The sequence below is a fragment of the Chlamydotis macqueenii genome, chromosome 1 (genome assembly GCF_036417535.1).
Source record: "Chlamydotis macqueenii isolate bChlMac1 chromosome 1, bChlMac1.mat, whole genome shotgun sequence".
In the NCBI taxonomy this organism is placed as follows: Eukaryota; Metazoa; Chordata; class Aves; order Otidiformes; family Otididae; genus Chlamydotis; species Chlamydotis macqueenii.
Window position 1 is genome coordinate 173876054 of NC_141556.1, and position 23378 is coordinate 173899431.

Here is a 23378-nt window from a genome sequence, read left to right on the forward strand (position 1 = left end):
GGAACGGCTGCAGACGCCAAGGTCAGTTCAGAAGGAGGGGGAGGAGTAACGCGGCTCCTGGCCAAGATTCCCCTGCAGCCTGAGGTGAAGACCATGGTGGAGCAGGTTGTCCCCCTGCAGCCCATGGAGGTCCACAGAGGGGCAGAGATTCACCTGCAGCCTGTGGAGGACCCCACACCAGGGTAGGTGGAGGCCTGAAGGAGGCTGTGGCCTGTGGAAGGCCTGCTGGGACAGCTGTTCTAGAGGGACTGCACCCCATGGAAGAGATGACCCATGCTGGAGCAGTTTCATGAAGGACTGTGGTCCGTGGGAGGGACCCCACGCTGGAGCAGAGGAGGAATGCGAGGAGTTCTTCCCCCGACGATGATACAGCAGCGTAAAACAATGCGTGATGAACTGACCACGACCCCCGTTCCCTCCCCTGCCACCCCGGTGCCGCTTGGGAGGGGAAGGTAGTAGAGATAATGTTAAGCTTGGGAAGAGGGAGGGGTGGGGGGAGGTTATCTTGTCCCCTGTCTCATTCTCCTGCTAATTTTAGAAATAAATGAGTGTTTTTCCCCAAGTCGAGTCTGTTTTGCCCATAACGGTAACTTTAGGGATTTCTCCCTGTCCTTATCTCAAACCTTGAGCCGTTTTTTCCAATATCATCTCCTCCTATTCTCTCGGAGGGTGGGAGGAGTGAGAGAGAGACTGCGTAGTCTAGTCCCGATCGGGGCTGAACTACGACAACTTCTCGTCTATGACATTAGGAGTTAGTTTTATGTTGTGAAATCATCTGCAAAACCACTGAAGCTTGATTGTTATTTCTTTCTCTTACTAAGTCACAGTGGCATTTATATGTTCCAGAGTAGATCAAATGGACAAAGCTGCTTTAATAACACTGTTACTCTAAAAGAATCTGGTTTCAATAGTGTATGAGCCATACACTAAACTAACAGAGACAAGATCTAGACAAATAACCCTGCAAATATACATTTAAAATTATGAAGACCTGCATATGATTATGTGTATACATTCCAGTTATGTTTCTTTTGCACAATGGAGCATTTTTTTAATGATTCTCAGTTAATAAATGCTCAATTGAATTTTGCATTACTTATATAGAACACTTTTAAATGTAAAAAGATATTATCTATGTCTCAGAAAGGTGGGATGGACACTACTGAAAACTGAAAAGCAGTGGTCTCACTGAAGCAAATAGCAATTACACTACTGATTTTTTTTTTAATTTGAATAATCATATTTGAAAAAACATCTCATATGCCAAGAGCTGAAACTTTAAAACATATGAAAGGACCAAACCTTTCGACTTTGTGGTGCTACTCTTTCCACACTGCTGTTCCACAACTGACATATGCTGCATTGCTCATCTGAGTTTTTAGTTTTGATATAGGCAAACAGTTATGGATTTTAAAAAAAAAAAAATAAATTCTAGGAATATTAAAAATGGATGTCTCAATGAGAAACAAGATGTTGGCTTTAACATTCAGCAAAGGAGAAACTGTTTTAGTCTGGAAGTTCTGAGCAGTCTTTTCCTGATTATTCCTTATGTTTCTTTTCTTCTGCATTGAATTAATAAATAAAGTTCAGCGGGGTTAGACTATCTTTGAACATGAGGGAGTTAGAAACTATTTTATGTGTATGTCTCTCACACTGCTTTGGACACTTTACATAAAAGGGATACTGTATGCTAAATATCTCAAATGTGAACTTCTTAAATACTTGAAAAAAATATAATCTCTTCTTTTGTGTTTTAATGCTGGAAACTATTCCATTTGTGGTCTTCCATATCTCTCAGGTCTGCCTCATTGATTTTCCAGGTAAAGACATTTTAAGCAGAAAAAAATTGATAAATTTCAGCATAAAATTGGGTGAAAATTGTATTTTTCTATAAGCTTATGGTGGAAATAAGAAATAAAACCTTTTAGATTCTGATCTCCTCTGAGATGATTATTTGTAACTTCTTATTAGTTCTTAATTTATTGAATCTTGCTTATGTTTTTGAAGCTCATTTGTATAGTTTGTGCAAATAAATAATAAATTATTTTGCTACTCAAACAAATGGAAAGCAGTACTATCTGAATTTGGCAGAACAGGACAAAGAAATGTATGTTACTTCATGGAAATACATTTTAAAATTTAAACTGGAAATACTACAGTAGATCAAAATTTTTCCTAAAACCTGGAAAGGATTGTGTCAATATGCGCATCTGTCATAGTTTAGCGCCACTTGAGACCAAGCTACGCAGCTTTTCAGTCACTCTCTCCACCTTCCAAGAGAACAGAGGAGAGAAAGTATAACAAAAAGGCTCAAGGGTCGAGATAAGGACAGGGAGAGATCATTAAAGTTACCATTATGGGCAAAACAGTCTCAACTTGGGGAAAACTATTTATTTCTTATTAAAACCAAAGCGGGACAATGAGGAAGAGAAAAAAAAACAAACAAACAAACAAAAAAATAAACCCCAAAAAAACCAAAAACTAAAAACTTCTTCCCCTTCCTCCCACCGCTCTGTTTTACCAGGCTTAACTTTATGTTCAATTATCTCTACCTCCTTCCCCCAAATGGCACAGACGGGAAGAGGGAATGGGGGTTATGGTCAGTTCATCACATGTTGCTTTCTACCGCTCCTTCCTCCTTGCCGGAAGAACTCCTCACATTGCTCTTCTGCTCCAGCGTGGGGTCCCACCCATGGGCTATAGTCCTTTGAGAACTGCTCTAGCGTGGGTGGTCCTTTTCCACAGGGTGCAGTCCCTTGGGAACAGGCTGCCCCAGCATGGCTCCTCCACAGGCCACGGCCTCCTTCAGGCATCCATAGGCTGCAGGTGGATCTCTGGTCCTCCTTGGACCTCCATGGGCTGCAGAGGGACAGCCTGCTTCACCATGGGCTGCAGGGGAATCTTGCCAGCAGCAACTTTATTCCTTCTCCTTCACTAGCCGTGAAGCCGTTCCTCTCACAATAAATTCTTCACAATTAGCTCAAGCAGACACCTCTGAGGTTCTCTTCACATCTGCTCTCTTCACTTCTTGCAGCTGGGCTGGGCCGAGTTGGCCCCAGACAACTACCTGGTGGGAGTCCAGAGGGTGAGGGCTGCAAGGCCAACAAGGCTCATGCCTCCTCTTCTCTGTCCCCACTTCTGCTTCTTCACGTCTTCCTTTTTTTTTAAAAAAAAAAAAAAAAAAACTTACCCCTTCTTAAATACATTATCACAGAGGCTTTGTCACTGAAAATTCTGTCACCAATTGGCTCAGCTGTGGGTCCAGTCTAGACCTGGCTGAGTCCACCAGACAAAGGGGAAACTCCTAGGAGCTGTAGCAGTGGCTACTGTAGCCATCTCCACTAAATAAAACCAACACAGCATCACAATCCAGTCTTGAAAAAAATTTAATTATAGAATTTATATAATCTTGATTTATTTGTCAGAAATTCAGAAAAATAAATATCTGAAGTACTTTTTTTTTTCTTTAAATTTAGTCCAATTGACAGGGTTCTTCTGTTTAATCATGTTGCATTTTTACATTTTGAGGTTGCACTACTGTTTAATTAATGAGGGCTTAACAGAACATCTTTCTCTCCAAGCACGAACATCACCTGCTTGTTACATTGAGATTTCCCACATTAATAGGATATAGTAGTTGCTATCCTTCAATCAGGAACACAAACAATATTCCTTATCTTAAGCAGCTTCCCCAAGCTAAGATGCAGCTAGAACAAGCAGTAAAAGGATAGGCGTTTTGCTACATAAAAGTAAGACATACAGCAGATTTATTCTACCAGAATTTCAATAAAGCAGTTGAGCTGGTGTTACACAGGAAAAAAAAAGAGTTAAGATGGAAAAAAGATTAAAAAGTACAGGGATTTTTTAAGAAGAAAAGAATTGCATGTGACAACTAGGACATCACAAAGTTACTGTTGGAATTCTTTAAAGATCATCCTTGGGATAAAGGAGTGTAAGAGCAGGAGCATGCTAGTTAAATTATCATACTGTTCAAATTGACACCAAAAGGAACAGTATCATATTGGATATGTTAGACTATTCTACAGAAGTATTTGAATGTCTCTAAGAAGCAACACAAATGGGATATTTAGTAGTATAAGTGTGAATGAACAAGCCTTGTGTTTGAAGAAAACTAATGGTAGAAAGTGGCAGAAAAGGGGAAAAAAAAAGCTCTGTACCTTGTTCATATGGAAAAATTAATAGAAGAAATCTGTGAAAAATGAAATACACATGAAGAATAAATAAAGTTTTCTTCATTGTGGAAATACTTATGCTATGTGGATTACTGTGTTCAATTCTGGTTGTGCATATTGAAGTTTATTATTGAAGTTTTTTTTAATAGCAGTTTTGAAAAAAGCTAGGTTGAAAACTTTTCACTTTTTAAACATTTGAACTTCCAGGATGCGGATGTCAAAGCTCTGTGGTTCTTTAAGTTTGGTACCAAATGCTCAAACACTCTTAAGAACATGTCACAATTTATAATCTCAAAAAAAAATGTCAGAATTATGACTGGTGATTTTTTTTAAAGCAGGAAAATGCAATACAAATACTAAGGGAAAGATGCTTAAACTGACCCAGAGATATTTTCTTTTATAGGAATAAAGCCCTAAGCACGGTTCCTCTTAATCAAATCCAACATCTTTAACACTGGAGTTTTTTGGAAAGCCTAATATTTCTCCATCAATTATGTTTCCTTCCTTTTCCTGTTTGTCTTAGACACTGATATTTGAATATATTCCCTTGTCATATTTTTATTGACATAAAAATGTGATTTTGTAGTTGTGTCCTTTATGAAATTATTTATTATAAATTGACAATGTCAGATTTTATCTGTTGCTTGATAGTAGTAAATAGAATTTAGAATGGCTTCTACATTCTATTAATTCTACTTAATCATTCATAGAACTAGAGCATGCTAATGATTTTTTATATATATATATATATAATTATTAACTATTTCATCCCCTCACACCCATGCAAATTGATATTTTCAGTTTTGTTTGCTAGGTGGAAAGACTTTAATAACCGCTAGCTTTATTTTTAAAAAATTGTTTTATTTATTTATATTAAGATACATTCATTTAGTTCTACCAGTTTTGCAATAGTTGGATTAATTTAGTAATAGATTTCCATAAATTGGGTTATTGTCTTAGCAGTACTTTTCCAGCTATTCTCTTTTTCATTTTGAAGGGGAAGCACAGAGAGCTGGCCAATACAGATGCTGGCGTATGTGCAAGGGAATGTTTTGTTTTCAGGTCATTTAACTGAGACAAAGCTGGAATGAAACTTGTGTTATTTACATCAATATTGTGCCTGTGGTAAATAGCAATTGCTCTGGTTTAATATGTCCCTTAAGACTATTATGCATTATTACAAAGGGAACATCAGAAAATTTACCTTGCTGAAACTTGATTTTCAAGAAAATAGCAAAATTCAAGCCAAATTAGTGCATGAACAACAAAGGTTCTCAAAATTGTCTTGTAGTTAGTCACTCACAGGAATATATTCGCTCTGTACTGGCCTCGGAGAGGCATAGGTTAATAATTCCACAAAGTCCTTAATAGCAGTTTGGTGTTTGGCACAAGAGAATTAGCAGTATATTACATTCATATAACCACCTATAAAACTTGATTGCATGGCTGATTACAGCCTCCTCCAGGAGTTCTGCTTCTTTGCCTTTCATGCATCATATAATAAACTATCTGTGGCATTTTCTTTTAGCAGAATTATTAAGACTTATTACTAATTCAGTACTCTGGTCTGATCTTTTGTACTTTTGCACATAAATTCATATTTCCTATGTGGGGGTCCCATGCAGCTCAGTGAATGTGCAATTCACTTCAATATTCATCATATTCTCTCTTTTTTTCAAGCAAGATTTAACTTAGTGTTTTACATCCAGCCTGTAAAATAGGAGTCTCCGCACAGACTTACTTCTTCGTACGTGGTTAGGCTAGCCTTAAAAAGAGCTAGAATAGGTACAAGTTAGGTAAATATATGTGACTCAGAAGAGGAAATGAAAAGTCATGAAACTTTACAGTGAAACTAATATTCTTCCTACAGTTTAAGGCAGACATGCACGCAGCTGGAATGCACTCAAGTGATTGCTAGGAAACATGGCAGATGATAAAGACATGTCTTCATTGCAGAGTGGAATCTTGGTGAGCCTATTTTCTCTTGATATGCTAAGGTCAGTCTCCTGGACACTTAGGCCACATTTCTATTTTGCATGTTTACTGCACATCTACATCTTTTTAATGTGTACACCCTACCATGCACTTCTCTTCGTCCATCACCCACACAAACAAGATTTTTGGACTACGTGACTACTATACAGCTAGCATGTCTGTCATTTGCTGTAAGGTCTGCCATTCAGTTTTTGTAGTAAGAAACATTTTGTCTTTAATAGTTCTTTTTTTTTTTTCTGTAAATTTTGTGATGAACAACAAATTCTCCATGGTTAATGAACATAACGTAGTATGGTACGCATCAGTTTGGGCATGTAAGGGTACTTTGGGCCAAGCAGACATGATGAGTTAACTTAGCCCTAATACCTGATAGGAAAAAGTGGTCGGGTCACTCCATCTAACTTAAGCTTTTAAATGTAACATATGTACCAATCTAGACAGTGGGAGGCAGTGTGGATAATGCCTAGAAAAATTAACAGCAAATTTTTCAATTGTGCAGCTTCCACAATTAAGCACAGACTTTTAAAAAGCATTCAACAATCACTGTCTTTTCTCTCATGGTCAAAAGTGCAGAGGATACTAGCATCTCACATTCTGGATTGTTTGGAAAGTCTGGCTTTTGGTTATTATCTTTAGTGGGAGATTAAATATGATAATCCCAGCCTGTCTCAAAGAATACTTAGTGCCTGTATGCTGGGACCTGAAGGAAACCCTTGTTCAGTGCAGTTGGAGAAGTCTAGAGATACTCCACTGGCATTTACTTGAATTATATACACATGTATACACACATGTATTCATGTGTGTGAATATACATGTGTATACACATACTTTCTCATTTCCACATATATGTAAATCTGGAAGGATATTTAAACATCTAAATCTTACTGAAATTGAAGAAAACTATATATCTAAGTTGATACACAACTAAATATCTTTATGGGCAACAGTCATTAGAGCAGCTAGCAAATATCTGCTATACTCAGCAGAACAGAATACCATGCCACTTCCACTGTTAGCTGATATTTCTAATTTGAAACTTGATTAGCTTCTTAATAACTAATATTGGAGGAAAATGAAATGTCTTTTGACTCCATAGACCAACTTCAACTGAATCTTTCATTATTGGTTGAATTCAATGAATTGAGAAGGATTTGTTCATTGTGAAGGTCACAGACTAAATGATCTAAGACTTTTTTCCAAGTCATACATATAATTGCAATGCATTGATAATTTTCATGCTTCAGTAAAACCTAGGGAACTGGCTCAATATTGTTAAATAAATGAAGTATTAATATGCTGTAATTGTGATTTTTAAAGCTGAAGTAACACTTCAAAATTTCATGCCAAGCTAACAAGATAAGAAAGTATGACTGAAACAATTATATTTCTCATCAGAGCAGTATTTTCATGGTTTTTTTTTACTTGAGGGTTTCTTTGCTCGTGCCTTATTGATGATTCAGTTATTCTTTTACTAACCCACTTGAAATAAGAAAAATACTGTACTTGGCATACAAAATTACAGTCATGTAAAGAGAGAAAATACGTTTCATACTGCATGCTTTCTGCCCACAATATTCTCACTGACTACAAACAAATACTTTAAAATCAATATGTTATGAATTACAAGAATATTTTGCCCAATAATGAAATACAGCAGTGTTTCTTCTTGTAAAAAAATTCATACTTTCACATGTCTGTTTCCATAACAGATCTTACATTATCTACCCAACTAGACAGTCAAACAAAATTTTACTTAGGATTACATTAATTATTTTTTTAGAAGTACATTTATAAATGCAACTAATTTTGTAAAAGCCTTTTGCAATGGAAAGAATGACAAACATATTTCAAAGACTCACAAGTTATCAGCCTTAGTATTTTTTTCATAGAAACTTTAAAAATCTTGTGTCTGTTCTTACTGTATTTTAATCTAAATATACTTTGACTTATAAATTAATTTATACCTTAATTTAAATGCTGTAGAAGTTATTTCAGGGTTTTTTTTATGACAGTTTTGACACTGCTATATTTTATAAATGTGCTGTTTATTAACTGCTGCTTTTGCTCAAACTCTTTTCTCAAGAAGGCAATCATTCTGCCTCCTGCTATAGAGAAAAAAGGAACACGTGGAAAATATTCTTCCCTAACAGTAGAAACTACAAAAAAAAAAAAAGGTGTAGATATTTTTTACTATTTTAGGAAAAATTACACAAGAAATGGATACTGAGACAGAAAAAAAAATGGAAGAGCTGTATGGTCTAAAATTAAACTCACAAAGTAATACTGTGACTTCAATAGCAATTTCTTCTTTAATGACAGATTCACTATGTTTTTTTTTTAATAAATAAGAGAACAAATAAAGGGCCTTAAGCTCATGCTGTAGTGAATTATTAATTTACAAATACTATTTTTCCTTAGCTGTCTTATAGCCTGATATAGTCAAGAATATTTTTAACTTGTAGAGTCTGCATTCAATCACTGATCTTGCAGATATAAAGTAGCCCATATAACTTTGATTATTTACTTGAAACAGGTTCTTTATATTAGGAAACTATACTTTCTAGTGTAGGAAGTAGAAGTTTGCTGTAACGATATTATCCATGCGAATAGTATTTTTCTCTCAATATTTTCTATCAGCAGCTACTATTTCTTTAATTGCAGGCGCTTTATGACTTTTTTTTTCTTCACTTTTTTTTTTTTTTTTTGGTCAGACTGTGTGTATTTTTAATTTACTTCATACTGCATTACTGCATTAAATACATGACATACCATTCCAAGTTTACACACAGATATAATACTTCACTAATTCTTTCCATTCAAAAGTATTATAATTCTTTTTCAAATCTTGCAAGCGACCCACTGTTCATTGGCATAACCAAGGCAGCATGGATAGATATCTTTCCTCTCCTACAGTCTGATTCCTAGATCACATATGGACTGATTAAGCAATACTGAAGCCCAGCACCGATGAAAATTATTACCTTGCCCTCACTTCTACCAGACAGATATCCTTTGTGCCAGAGTAGTTCTCTGTTGCTCTTTCAGGCATACTGAAAAGGCAGAAAAGGGTACAAAGGGGCCTAAGCAAAAAAAACTGGATAAGGTCTTTGATATTCACAGTGAAAGAATTTTGAAAGGCAAAACCTTGTTAAGAAATGCAGCAAAGGCATGATTCAACTGTTTTCACACACTATACTACCTCACATCAAAGGCAGTCTGGTCTTTTGAGGTTGCCTTGTCAAACTGAATTTAAAAATGGCTTTTCTGATTACTTATCAAAGGTTTGTAATGATAGCACTGAGATAAATGCTTTTGATCCAGCTGGTCATGATTTCTCCTAATGTCTCCTACTTTGAGATCTCTGCTGCATTTTCTAGCAATTTTATGCAGAAATATATATATATACACAAATGTTGAGGACTCTCTATCCATCTTAATACAAAAAAAAAGAAGTGACCAAACCATGAAAAGACAAATTTCTAGCTCAGAGGAGACTGAGTTTGTTCTAAATTCATATCTACACACAGTGTCTGAATAGGCTGAAATATAGACCGTTGGGGAATAGAAATCTATAACATCTCCACAGGCAAAACTTTCACTGTGATCATTGGAGATAAAAGTACTCAGTACTGGATGCTTTGCTTTCCTTGTCAATCTTCCACTCTGAACAGTGATAATTATAATAGAAATCCCAACAGTTTTGATGGGATAAGCAAGGAGGTGCAATTCAGTTAACAGAGTATTCCCAACTAAAAAAAAAATAAATTACTATTAGGTGATTGTGATTATGCTTATTTCTCAAATTTTCTTTTTTAATTGCACAACGTGGAAAATAACAGTCTTACAATACTATAGGTACTCAAAGCCATTAAGAGATATGACATCTACAAGAAGTCTACAGACACAAGTAATATGGGTGAAATAGAAAAAATCGAGCTGTGTCTGATGATTGTTGAAGTAGTACGTAAGATAAGGTAAAATTACAAAGATAATATTGTAAATTAGCAATGGGAAATTAACAAATAAAGCAAAATTTGAGGAACTTAAATTTGCTAAACTCAGACTTACTGGATTATCTTTCATCTCTGAATTCTGAAAGTACTTGCACATTAAAATGACAGTCTACTTACAAGTATTTTCAACAAATCATCCAGAGCAGAGGTGGTACCTGGTAACTGAAATAATAGAGCTGAATACAGTTAAAAGGCATAAGAGTAGCCCTTGCAATTGCCAGACTGATTTCTTATCTCAGTAATGCCAGGTTTTCTGACTTTTATAGAGAAATAAATTATTCTTTTCCCTATAGAAAATTTTGCTATAAACTGTACCTGAGAAAGACAAAGCTGCAAAAATGGATTCATTCAAAGTCATCTAATAAAATAGGGTCCTGAGCACTAAGAAGGGAGTAAGACTACTAACTGTCTTTGGATAGAAGTGTTGCAAAAATTTCAGTTAGCTGTACAATATCCTGAATATTCAGCACTGGTTGCAGAGTTCTGTAGTAATTTTTGGCCTTTGTGACTATGGATTAGGAAACTTGACTGAAGAGTGGAAGCAATTCCTGACTGAGGTGTTCAGGCTCAGACACAACCAGAGCTTTAAAAGAATTACTCGATTTCCAACTTTTATTTGTGTGAACGAAACCTTTGTGAAATAAAGTTTTATTGTTAGTTTTATGAACTATTCCTTGCTGAGATATAAACACAATCAAATTCTAAAATGATAGGTCCAAAATCTGATTTTAGAAATGAATTTTGTTTCATTCTGAATAGCATAGAACATTTAAGAAAAAAAAAACAAAACAAACCTCAGTGGTCCCAATAATTTGCTGCAAACTTTTATAATTTATTTATGAATAGCATTTGCTGTCACTTTACCAGCAACTCAAGAATGCCGTTAACTGTATTTCAATAGCTGTCTTAATTGAAATAGAGGAATTAAAAAGTGTTCTTAACTTTCAATGTAAAAATATCAGCTTATAGATTAATTTCACTTGAGAGACAAAGGAATAAATGAGAACTTTTCATGCCAGAAGAAATTTTAAAAGTGCCAGGTATTTAGAGTAATGTAACACAAGATTATTCACACTGAACTCTGCAGAAGTGTTGGTACTTTACATTTTTTTTTAAATTGTGTGAAGTGTTTAGGTGTCCAAATGTTTATTTAGAAATTTATCTGGAAATCTCAGCCTTGATAACCATGCATTTTTAGGGATCAATTCACTTATCTACATGTAATTGTCTACTGTCATTTGAATTGCCTCAGAGTAGCCTACTTGACCTACAGCAATCATGCATGTTTCTCTTGTGCAGTCTTTGTCGTATCTGCCGGCAGGGAGTGTCACCGTACCCTACATGTCACAAGTAACGTTTGATTACTTTCTACGGGGAGCTGAACCAAGTCCCAGCTTTGAAAGTAAAGATAACATCCTTGCAGACACCTACATGTAAATGATTTTATTTACATTTATATTAATGTAAATATATACATATGGGTCACATGTTTAAATTTTTTAGTTCTGCGGTTCGTATTGTCTGCTGAAGAAAAAAACCTATGGTTGTGATTGGTGAACCAAGTTGTTCTTTAGGCTCAGCTGACTACTCTGAGCATAACAGCAATTTAGACACTGTAGACACCCACAGATTAATTAATGTAGGTCTCTTAATCATGAATTGGATCCCACCTGTAGATATCTGATAATCATACAGAAAGGTAAATGTCTTAGGGGCGGATCAACAGAAATAGTTGCAAAAGAATAAGTTTATTTGCTTTAGTATCTCTCATAAAGTAGTACAGATTCTCCAGGCTACTTTAGTCAGAGCACAAGTATGTCTGTCAGGCAGTACCAAAATGTACTATGGCTTCAGTGATGTATTTAGTGGTAGTACAGTACTTTCTTATTCATCAGCATCCATGCCAACAAAACATAATGGTAAGTGCACATTTAAATAGTTCTGAATTCATGGAGCACTTAGGACAGTAAAAGCTTCCAAACGAATAATTGCTTCACACAGACAGCTTTTACATCCTAAACCGCTCGGAAGTTGGACTTTAAAATAGCCTGTATTTCTATTAGTTAATCTCTGGAATTGTAGAAAAGGCAACAGACTGAAAAAAAAAATAATATAAGAAATGAATGCCCCATGATAGTAATGGGAAAGAGCAATCAGAACTCTTTCCTCCTGGGAACCATTGTAAAGGGAGGAAGAAAAAAAGTTCCTTGCCTGCAGACACTTAACACAACATTTTTTTTTTTTTTTTGTTAAATCACAGTTTTGCCATTTCAAATTTAAAATATTTTTCAGAAGTTTTCCATGACTTTCCTACAGATCTCAATCCTCATAATATATTTTGATGAAGAAAATCAACCTAGAGTGCCTGGGGGTATAATTTTCTTACTGGCTGAGTAGACATGCTAATATTACTGTGAGCAAGAATTTCGTTCAATATAACCAAGATCCTTGAAAACAAGGTACTACTTTTTAAAAATCCATGTTTGAAACATAATGTGATATTCTTTTCTGCAATGCAGTGCATATTTGATCTCTACTATATTGTAAGTGTGAAATTAATTCTGGACATGAGCATCTCATTGACAGTCTTGTGTGTGGAATAGGCTGAATACTAGATGAAAGCCTGACTACAACTTTACATATGATTTGTATTTTAGCATAGAGAGCTTATGCAGTACTTTTTTTTCCCTTCCTTTTTTTTTTTACTTTTTTTTTTTTTTTCAAGAAGGGAGAATTGCACCTGGGTCATGGCAATCCCAGGCACAAATACAGGCTGGGCAGGGAATGGATTGAGAGCAGCCCTGAGGAGAAGGACTTGGGAGTGCTGGTGGATGAGAAGCTCAACATGAGCAGGCAATGCGCCCTTGCGGCCCAGAAGGCCAACCGCATCCTGGGCTGCATCAAGAGAAGCGTGGCCAGCAGGTCGAGGGAGGTGATTCTCCCCCTCTACTCTGCCCTGGTGAGACCCCACCTGGAGTACTGTGTCCAGTTCTGGAGCCCCCAACACAAGAAGGACATGGACCAGTTGGAGAAGGTCCAGAGGAGGGCCATGAAGATGATAAAAGGGCTGGAGCACCTCTCTTATGAGGACAGGCTGAGAGAGTTGGGGCTGTTCAGCCTGGAGAAGAGGAGGCTCCGGGGAGACCTGATAGGGGTCTTCCAGTACCTCAAGGGGGCCTACAAGAAAGATGGGGAAAGGCTGTTTAGTAGGGCCTGTTGCGATAGGACGAGAGGTAATGGTTTTAAAATAGAGGGAGGTAGATTTAGATTAGAAATTAGGAAAAATTTTTTTACGATGCGAGTTATACAACAGTGGAACAGGTTGCCCAGAAAGGTGGTGGAGGCCCCATCTCTGGAAACATTCAAGGCCAGGCTGGATGAGGCTCTGAGCAACCTGACCTAGTCAGGGATGTCCCTGCTCCTTGCAGGGGGGTTGGACTAGATGACCTTTGAAGGTCCCTTCCAACCCTAACCATTCTATGATTCTATGAATTAGAAGCTTGTGAATGAAGTCAGTATGAAAGAATTATAGATAGTATATTATAATAAAGGACAGTAGTTGTCAGGCTAATTCCCACTGCTTTGATGCGCTGTAAAAACACAGAGAAACTATAATAAATGGATTGCATATTTCTTGTTTGTCTGGATTACCAATTTTAAACTGGCTTTTTCACTTCCACCTCACAGATGATGAGCAATTAGGCAGCAACCCTGCTTACATTATTTATATATGTATAGAGACAAATCTACATGTCACGTATGGCATTCTTGTCAGTATATGCTGTAATAGAAGAATGAAATCCAGTACCAGAAAGAAAATATCTTCCTTTCTATTCAAGTGAGCAAAGCACTAAGTAGTATGTGAATTTGGTAATAATATTTAACTCATCTATGTTTGCTGATCGTATGAAATTTGTATGATTTTTGAAAGATTGTATTTTTTTTTCTTTTTCCTGTTTGCTCATGTCAGGTAAAACCCCAGATGCTCCTTGCTTTTATTTCTACAGTTCTGATATCTTGTTTTATTATTTTTTTGTGTGTGTGTATGGACTTTCTTAGGTTATATTCAGTTGGAGGTCGGGATGGAAGTTCGTGTTTGAGTTCCATGGAATATTACGATCCTCACACAAATAAATGGAATATGTGTGCTCCTATGTGTAAGAGAAGAGGAGGTGTAGGAGTGGCTACATGTGATGGCTTTCTTTATGCAGTTGGAGGTCATGATGCTCCTGCTTCTAACCATTGTTCCCGACTGCTGGACTATGTAGAAAGGTATCCAAATATACATGCTTTTTTTTTTTTTTAATACAAAATAATGTCCAGTATCATCATTTTCTTAGCTAAGTGATGGCATAATTAAACAGATATTTTTACCCCAAGAAATGCCAAATTATTTTATACTTTAAAAATTCCATAGAGGTTTATAGATGATAATTTCTTTGAAGGTTATTTTTTTTCCCACTTCTATTATATATTATCGTGGACACAAAAAATTCACTCTTTCCACATCTAATTTAAGAAATCTTTGTTTTTAAGGCACAATGTATGGTAGAATCATAAACTAGACTTTGCAGAGATAAAATTTCAGCCTTGAAATAATTTTATCACACCAAATTGTGTTTAGAAGTATTTTGTAACTCTAAAAACATAGTCCAGCAAGGAAGAAATATAGAACTGCTTAATTGACAGATATTTACACTACATTACATTGCTTTCTTTAGCAACACTGACACTTCCTGATGTGTTAATATAAGCCTTATACACTGTACTTACAGTACCAATAATTTTGCAAGTGAATATTCTGCAAATTCAAGAATATCTAGTAGGGCAGTAGGGCACAGTTGGAGTGATTATAACATTCAATTTGCACGTACTCTTCAAGTGTTTCATAAAGGTCTGACTTTGTTCTGTTTCTGTATGCTTTAAAAATAGAATAAGGAAAATACATTCTCCGAATACATGCAGATTGGAAAGGTTAAAGTAGATATGTTTGAGTGAGTAGCTGGTTTATCTTAACAAAAAAGTAAAGATAGGTGCTGGAAGAGATTTGTCTTTTTTTTTTTTTCTGAAGGAGTTAAAATTTAATTAGTTGTCAGTTATTGTTTCTGCTGAATCTGGCTTGACATTTACAATTTACCCAATATGTAATAAAAAAAAAAATTATAATTTTAAACTTACTCCTTATGTTACCCTTACAATTTTGCTCAGTCTTAGACTCATTCCCATCTCTACTGCATGTAAGCAAAGATCACAGACTGCCAAATACTTTACTTCTTGTCTCCAACAGATGGAAATTTCATCAGAGAAATTCGATCGTGCCTGTACTTACAGGGCCTATCCGTGTGGGCTTCTATTTATGAGGAACAACAGGCAGAATTTTCAATTAAATAAATTCATATTAAGAGTAGTAGTGATAATATTAATAAGTGTAAAATCTTTGCAATTATTCTATTTATTGGTACTTGTAAGGAAGATTTTTCTGTAGTTTTTCAGCCTCTGAGAAGAGAACCCTTCTGATGTTGGAACGCAAATCACATCCCATCACATTTGTCTTTCTCAAAGAGGATTATAACAATGAACTAAATTATATATCCTTAAGCTGTTTTTGTGTACTAGTATCTGAATGACACTGTACAGTGTTTCTCATCTAGGTATTTTTTCCACTGATAGCAAAATTGCGGATAATGTACTTCATGGGCAGTTAGTTTCCAGACTAAAAGTTGGGACTAACAAATCAGAACTTGTAAGGCTATTAGCTTGCATAAAGTGGATGTGAATTAACTGGAGGGCTACACTAAAATATGAAAAAAAAAAACCTCTCCCAGTGATTGCTAAGTTCATAAGGTGGCTGGGATGTGATTTAGTGTGTCTATTTTTACATTAAAAAAAAATAATGCCTCATTTTAAAAAAAAATAAAAAAAAAATCTCAAAAACTTAGGAAACTAAAGGCTAGTAAGTGATAATTAGGTCTATTATAGTAAGTTATTTTGTATCTCTCTGGAAGTTTTGCTTTCTGTAAATATCTAGGGTATCTTTTTTTTTAACTAGGTCTCTTTTCTTCTTTAGGAATAAGTCTCTGCTTCAGTCATTTTGTCATTCTGATACAGCCTGATAGGATGTGCTATATTCAACTACTAATTTGCTCCTGGAAGACTGTAAAACCAGACATAATGTTTTAAAATTTATTTTTGAGATCATGTAAATCCAGTGAGAGCAGATACGTGTTTTTTAAATGCTACTGCTAAAATCCTGCTCAATAGTAATTAGGACTCCTAGTGTGAACTCTTCTAAGTTTGATGCAATTGTAAATTATTTCTTATGGATTCAAGCTTTCTAAAATAAAATAATAGTTATGTTTGTCTGCTCTTCTAAAGCCTGGAAAAATGCAATGTTGTATTCCTTTTTAAAGTTAAAATAACTACTTCCTTTTTAAGAATTATAAATTTTTGGGGACATTTTGGAAGATTTTTATAAAGTAGCTTTTTTTTGCAAATGTCGGTCAAAAGTTGACAGCTATTAAAAACATAAGCAAGTGCTCTATAGTTTTTCCCCTTCATCTCACCTTGATTTCAAATTGATTTCTTTCCACATTCAGGAACTTTTATCATAACCCTTCTCACCCTAGGGCACACATGGTTGTTACAAAGATGAAATGTATAGTTGTTTTTAGCAGAAGAAAGGGTATAAGAAATCTCAGACATTTTCCTGGCTGTTGAAAGAAACAAGTTCTTGTGCAGTTCGATTTTGTTGACAGAACTGAGTTATAAGAATTCTGTTTAGCCTTGCATACCTGTGTATAAAAAAAAAAAAAAAAGAAGTCCAACATTGTCAGTTGCATTTAGTTTCCCTGCTTTTTTTCACTTCCTCACTTCCTCAGCTTGGCCTTTGTAATTCAAGAGCAGTGTATCAAAGCGTCTATTAAAATTTATTGCCTTCAGGCAGGTGAAGATAAAATGCACGCTGGTGCATTTCACTGGTTAGGAAACTTAGCTAGAGGCATACGATGCTGTTGTTAAAGTCAGATGGTCTTGAAAAAAAACATTCAATATTAATTTGGGGGGGGGGGGGGGCTGTTACACATGCATGTTCCCATGTTCAAACATAGAATCATAGAATGGCTTGGGTTGGAAGGGACCTTCAAAGGTCATCTAGTCCAACCCCCCTGCAAGGAGCAGGGACATCCCCGAATAGATCAGGTTGCTCAGAGCCTCGTCCAGCCTGGCCTTGAACGTTTCCAGGGATGGGGCCTCCACCACCTTTCTGGGCAACCTGTTCCAGTGTTCTATAACTCGCGTTGTAAAAATTTTTTTCCTAATTTCCAATCTAAATCTACCCCCCACTATTTTAAAACCATTACTCCTTGTCCTATTGCAACAGGCCCTACTAAACAGCCTCTATTGTTTTAAAGTCTTTTCCTCTCAAGTTTTAAAATACATTTATTACCTATCTAGATATTTAACTCAAAGCTTCTTACAAAAAGGTGGCAAAATGAAAGAATGTGAATAAATAAAATGAAGATTTTTTTAAAAAAAAGAATGTAAAATTAACAACACAATCCATTTAATGGTATTTAGATATAAAAAGTTGAACAGAACATTTTAACATCTTATTTTTTGAGAAGTCTGCATAAAGCCAGTAGATAATTAGAATTTTTTTTTTCCCCCAGAATAAATCCAGCTTTCAAGAATGATTTAATCAAGGTGAAATACAATTCTGTTATTGTCCAATTTGAAGGTCATATTTATGAATCAAAAGGCAGTTACAAAGAACTGTAACGTTGTTGCAATATTTACATTTTAGAAGTTTAAAAATTTCAATTGTTCAAATATAATCTGAGACTTCAAACAGTATTCCCACTAGTTGCTTACTGAAAATATGAATGAGTGAAATAGTTACAGGTGCTCTTATAGTCAACCTTTGTAATAAAAGCCTAGAATCTTCCTTTTTTTTTTTTTAAAGCATATGTATATACAGCTTGCTTTAGGATTGTCAACTTCTGGTTAATGAAGTTTAGACTACAAGAAAATAGAAATTAGCTTCTCCTTGGAAAGAGAACTTAAAGCTAATACTCTGTCTTAAAGGTGTAGGAAAAAAAAAAGTTGTTTGATGCCTATTTTTATATAACTAAAGTAGTTAGAGGATTTGTAAAAAAAAAAAAAAAATAGATTTTTAGCCATTCTAGAGTTCCTTTGTAATTATTTTAGAGAAATTATCATACCCAAAGTGTGTTCTACCTTACATTTAAGGACATGACTAAAGTTAGGCAAAGGATTTCTATCCTTAAACTGTTTTTTTTTCTGCACTGATTATCAAATGATTCTACTACATAGTGGAGATGCTTAAGGACAGATGAAATTAAATCTATCATACATCTTAATGTCCAGATGGAGATTGGTGACAAGTAATGTCCCTCAAGGGTCAGTACTGGGACAAGTACTGTTTAACATCTTCCTCAATGACATAGACAGTGGGATTGAGAGCACCCTCAGCAAGTTTGCAGACGATGCCAAGCTGAGTGGTGCAGTCAACATGCCTGTGGGATGGGATGCCATCCAGAGGGACCTGGACAAGCTCAAGAAGTGGGGCCATGCAAATCTCATAAGGTTCAATAAGATCAAGTGCAAGGCCCTGCACCTGGGTCAGGGCAACTACCACTATCAATACAGGCTGGGCGGATGAAGGGATTGAGTGTAACTTTACTGAGAAAGATTTGGGGGTACTGGTGGAAGAAAAGCTGGACATGAGCCATCAATGTGCACTCACAGCCCAGAAGGGCAATCGCATGCTGGCTGCCTCAAAAGAAGTGTGGCCAGCAAGTTGAGAGAGGTCATTCTGCCCCTCTACGCTGCTCTGGTAAGGCCCCACCTGGAGCACTGTGTCTGGCTCTGGAGACAGAGTAAGGTCTCTCCAGCTTATTCTCAGAATAAGAAGGACATGGACCAGCTGGAGTCCAGGGGAGGACCACAAAAATGACCAGAGGGCTGGAGCACCTCTGCTACAAGGACAGGCTGAGACAGTTGGGGTTATTCAGCCTGGAGAAGAGAAGGCTCTGGGGAGACCTTATTGCTGCCTTTCAATACTTAAAAGGGGCCTATAAGAAAGACGGGGACAATTTTTTTTTTTTTTTTTAGCAGGGCCTGTTGTGATAGAACAGGGCGTAATGGTTTTAAAATAAAAGAGGGTAAATTCAGAGTAAATATAAGGAAGATTTTTTTTTTTTTTTTTTTTTTTTTTCACCATGAGACTAGTGGAACACTGGAACAGGTTGCCCAGAGAGGTGGTAGGTGCCCCATCCCTGGAGACATTCAAGGTCTGGTTGGATGGGGCTCTGAGCAACCTGATCCAGTTGGAGATGTCCCTGCTCCTGGGGAGGGTCGGAGGGGGGTTGGACTAGATGACCTTTGAAGGTCCCTTCCAACCCAAGCCATTCTATGATTCTATGATACTGCGATACAGTTTTCTGTTTTAGCAATATTTGTTATCTAAAAACGAAGTATCTCATTTAACCTAATACTCCAGACATCCTTAGTAACTAACTGAGAGGCACTATCAAAAGGTGATTAATTTCTATTTTACAGATGTCTGAAACAGATATAATGGAATGGCTTCTAAAATTACCCAATTTTTACGTTGTTAATGAATATCTAAATTAGTGGCATAGGCTAAATGTTTAATTTTAAAATGATTATCGTTATAAAAAAAATTACCTTCTGTTTTAAAAATTCTATGTGATTATGTCTTAGAAAGAGTACTACTATCTTCACTTGAGAAAATATCAGGAGGAGAGTCTAACTCTAATGAAGTTAAGCACATCCTCTGAATTCTTAACGAGACCTTCTGGCTGTGAACACTGTATAGTATAATTATAGGAATTAAAATACAGCATAATATAATTTCAGAAGGGGTATTTTTAATATGCTACAAGAAATATCTTATTTAAAATATATAAATAAAACTATACATACATCCAGATATTGCTTTTGTAACCTTCTCAAAACTCTTTTTTATGACACCTTGTCCCATAGATACTTTAGTTTATTCCAAAAGGTTAACTGAGCAAAAGTTCCTAATCAACATTTAGAATTTTGGATTGGGAACGTAATAAATCTATATGTATACTTTTTTTTTGTTTTAAGAATAATGTTTTTGGATAGAATGTTCAATTTCCTTTCTCTTTCCTCAGGTATGATCCAAAAACTGATACATGGACAATGGTGGCTCCACTAAGTATGCCTCGAGATGCTGTTGGAGTCTGTCTGCTTGGTGATAAGTTATATGCAGTAGGTGGCTATGATGGTCAAACATACCTGAACACTATGGAAGCTTATGACCCTCAGACTAATGAATGGACACAGGTAAAAATAAAGTCTTAATTTTTTTCATATGTAACATATTTTGATAGTTGTGCATAAAAACTTTTCTTTTCTGAAAAAAAGAAAGTATAGTATCTGAGATTGCCATAGTTGTAAAATTAATTCTAGTATTTTACCAAGTATTATGTTAGTAATTTCCTCTAAAGACAGAAAAAAGATAATTAGATTCTAAGAGGGTGATAAAAGACAAAATAAAGAGTCATTAGAAATATTATCCTGTTACCTTTCAGATAAAATTATTGTTCTGGTCAATTTCTATAGTAAGTTATTTTTTTTTATCTTTCTTCGTGCAGAAGAAATGTCATAAAAACTATCAAAATTAATCTGGACTTTTAACTGATAACCAGCATGTCCTGAATATCCTTCATATGAAAATTTGCTTATTTTATCCCTTATGTAGAGGGACAAGTTTTCATTTAATTCTTCAATTCCATTTTCTTCTGTTTGATGAATATTTTGAAATGTTGATCTGTATGTATGTTCCTAATGCTAAACCATATAAGAATTATAATAGAAAAAGTGATATAATGCAAGAAGCTGGGATCTAGTTATTTGGTTGTAGAAGGAATGTATTTTATTATGTCACAGTAGTTCTTGGAAAGATTTGGATTCGTAGCAAAGACTTAAAAAAGTATTATTTCAACAGTTCCTGTTATTAATTCTGTTTTAAGACTTTCTGAAAAAGTAGGTTTTTGTTCCATGATTGTAAATGTTTATATCTGAATTAATTGCTTTAAGTTCCCTTTAGTGTTAGTGAAGAAAAGTGCATCATTTGAAAGCATGATCTTATCCTAATATAAGCATTCCAATTAGCCCAGATGTATTATACAAAAAATGCATATTTCCTTTTATGATTGTAAAGGGAGGCTTCTGCTGTCAAGCTTAAATGTAGACATACATGGTGTAAAGTTAATACAGAAGCCCATCTTCTTTATCTACTGTTAACTAAATGACAAGAGAGCATTTTTAATGACATTCTGTAGGAAATAAGAAATCAATTCTTATCCCAAATCCACCAGTCCATAGAAAAAAGAACATGAATAACAACATTTGGACAGATAGTTAGGAAACATGTAACATCTCTGCTTTTATATGTACAGTACCATTAATTACAGTCTGTTATCATTACATACCATATAAGCTGACTCTACTGTGTTAGTTTCAGCAAGATCCATTCTCCAAAAGTTATCAATGCTTGTGTTGTCTTGAAAAGCATCTAAAGCTGCCAAACTTATTGTAAAGGCCCCTTGAACCTGTTTAGAAATACTGGAACCACACAATTTTGGTGTTGGTAGACTTGATCTCACCAGAGGGACTAAAGTGGAAGCATCGGCTACAGTTTACACATTATAGAAACCCCTTTCATGTCAACAGTTCACTACATTGATGACAGTTCTAAAATAACTTCTTTTTTTTTTTTTTTCTGTTCTCACACATTCAAGTGAAAGATGTCAGATGTGAGTAAGTAACTTTAAAACTATAGTAGTAGGATTTTGTGGGTTATATTTATTTTTAACTGTTTATACTCCCATTAGTTTTGACCATTTCAGAATATTAACACAGCACTTTGAAAATCTTTTGCATGGCTTGTTCCTGTTCACTGAACTTGTATCTTTTTTTTTTTTTTTTTCTGCAGATGGCTTCCCTAAATATTGGAAGAGCTGGTGCCTGTGTTGTAGTCATCAAACAACCATGACTTTGTCAGCACTGCTTAGGATTTTACTGACTGTGAAATTATTATTTTTCTATCAGACAAGGAGAATGATAACTTCCTGAGAATGGCAATTTACACAGTGAATACTCTGTTGATCACAAACTTGAAGAAGTTTGGAAGTGAGAAACATTAAGTATTTATGCCCTATAAAATCATAAAAACTGTTTGCAGTCAGTAAACAAGAAGAAAAATCAGGCTGTTGTAGGCGTAAATATGTGTACATGGAGTAGTAAGTTCAGGTACTATTCTCATGAACGTGTTCTGGAGAACTGGATAACCAAGGGACAGCTCTATACAAGGAGCAGGAGAGAATATGAGAACAGTTTTCATGGCCGCAAGAGTTTTAACTGCAGAAACATTAAACTACATTTAATCACTTTTAAACTGTGGGGTTTTTTTAGGTGAAAAATAGATAGTAATATAAAATTTTTATGTTCAGGTCTTGTCTTTAAATGGGTTATGGCCTTCTCATTTAATCAGGCAGCTTGGTTCTTACTGAAGGGAAGAGGTAGAAAAGTCTGACTATTCAAGTTTCTCTCATAATGACTGAGCTCTACGGTAGGAAGAAAAACAAAACTAAAAGTAAATCTCCAAGATGGCTTTTAGTATAACTTCAGATTGTACCTCCATGCCAGCGTATAATGCATCTTATAAGTGAGTCTACTGAAAGGGAAGCCTGTGTGTTTAATCTAATTACATACAAAGCAGTTCTTTGGCTGCACTGGGGCTTTGTTGCAAACATAGGAGTCAAAAGAACAGTTTCCTAATTCTTTATTAATCTTATATTCAATTTAAGCATGTGGACTCTGAACTCATTGTTTAATGCATCTTCCGCATGTTGGAGGCTCATGAAAAGCTGGAAAATTGGTACTCTTCCTTCACTGCATCACACAACAGATGAATCATGACCAGAACAGTCTATAGAGCCTCTTCTAACCTTTCAAGAGGGAGGAAAATACTACATTTTATTTCTTTCTGATGCTCGTACACACACAACTTTGCTTGATTAAAGTCGCCAATGTATGAATTTCCACTTATGAATAACTGCAAGTAGGGAATTCAGAATAAATGCAAGTGGAATAACGAATA

The 23378-nt window shown here is 35.5% G+C and overlaps 1 protein-coding gene across 2 annotated transcripts in view; it reads left to right on the forward strand.

The window, feature by feature from the left end:
• Positions 1 to 22611, forward strand: part of KLHL1 (kelch like family member 1) — a 213272-nt gene extending 190661 nt beyond the window's left edge. For both annotated transcript variants that reach the window (XM_086741625.1, XM_086741633.1), the window contains 3 exons: positions 14261 to 14473; positions 20386 to 20557; positions 22212 to 22611. In XM_086741625.1, coding sequence (XP_086597751.1) covers positions 14261 to 14473; positions 20386 to 20557; positions 22212 to 22271 — 445 coding nt within the window. In that variant the 3' untranslated portion in view covers positions 22272 to 22611. The remainder of the gene's footprint in view (positions 1 to 14260; positions 14474 to 20385; positions 20558 to 22211) is intronic.
• The last annotated feature ends 767 nt before the right edge of the window (positions 22612 to 23378 follow it).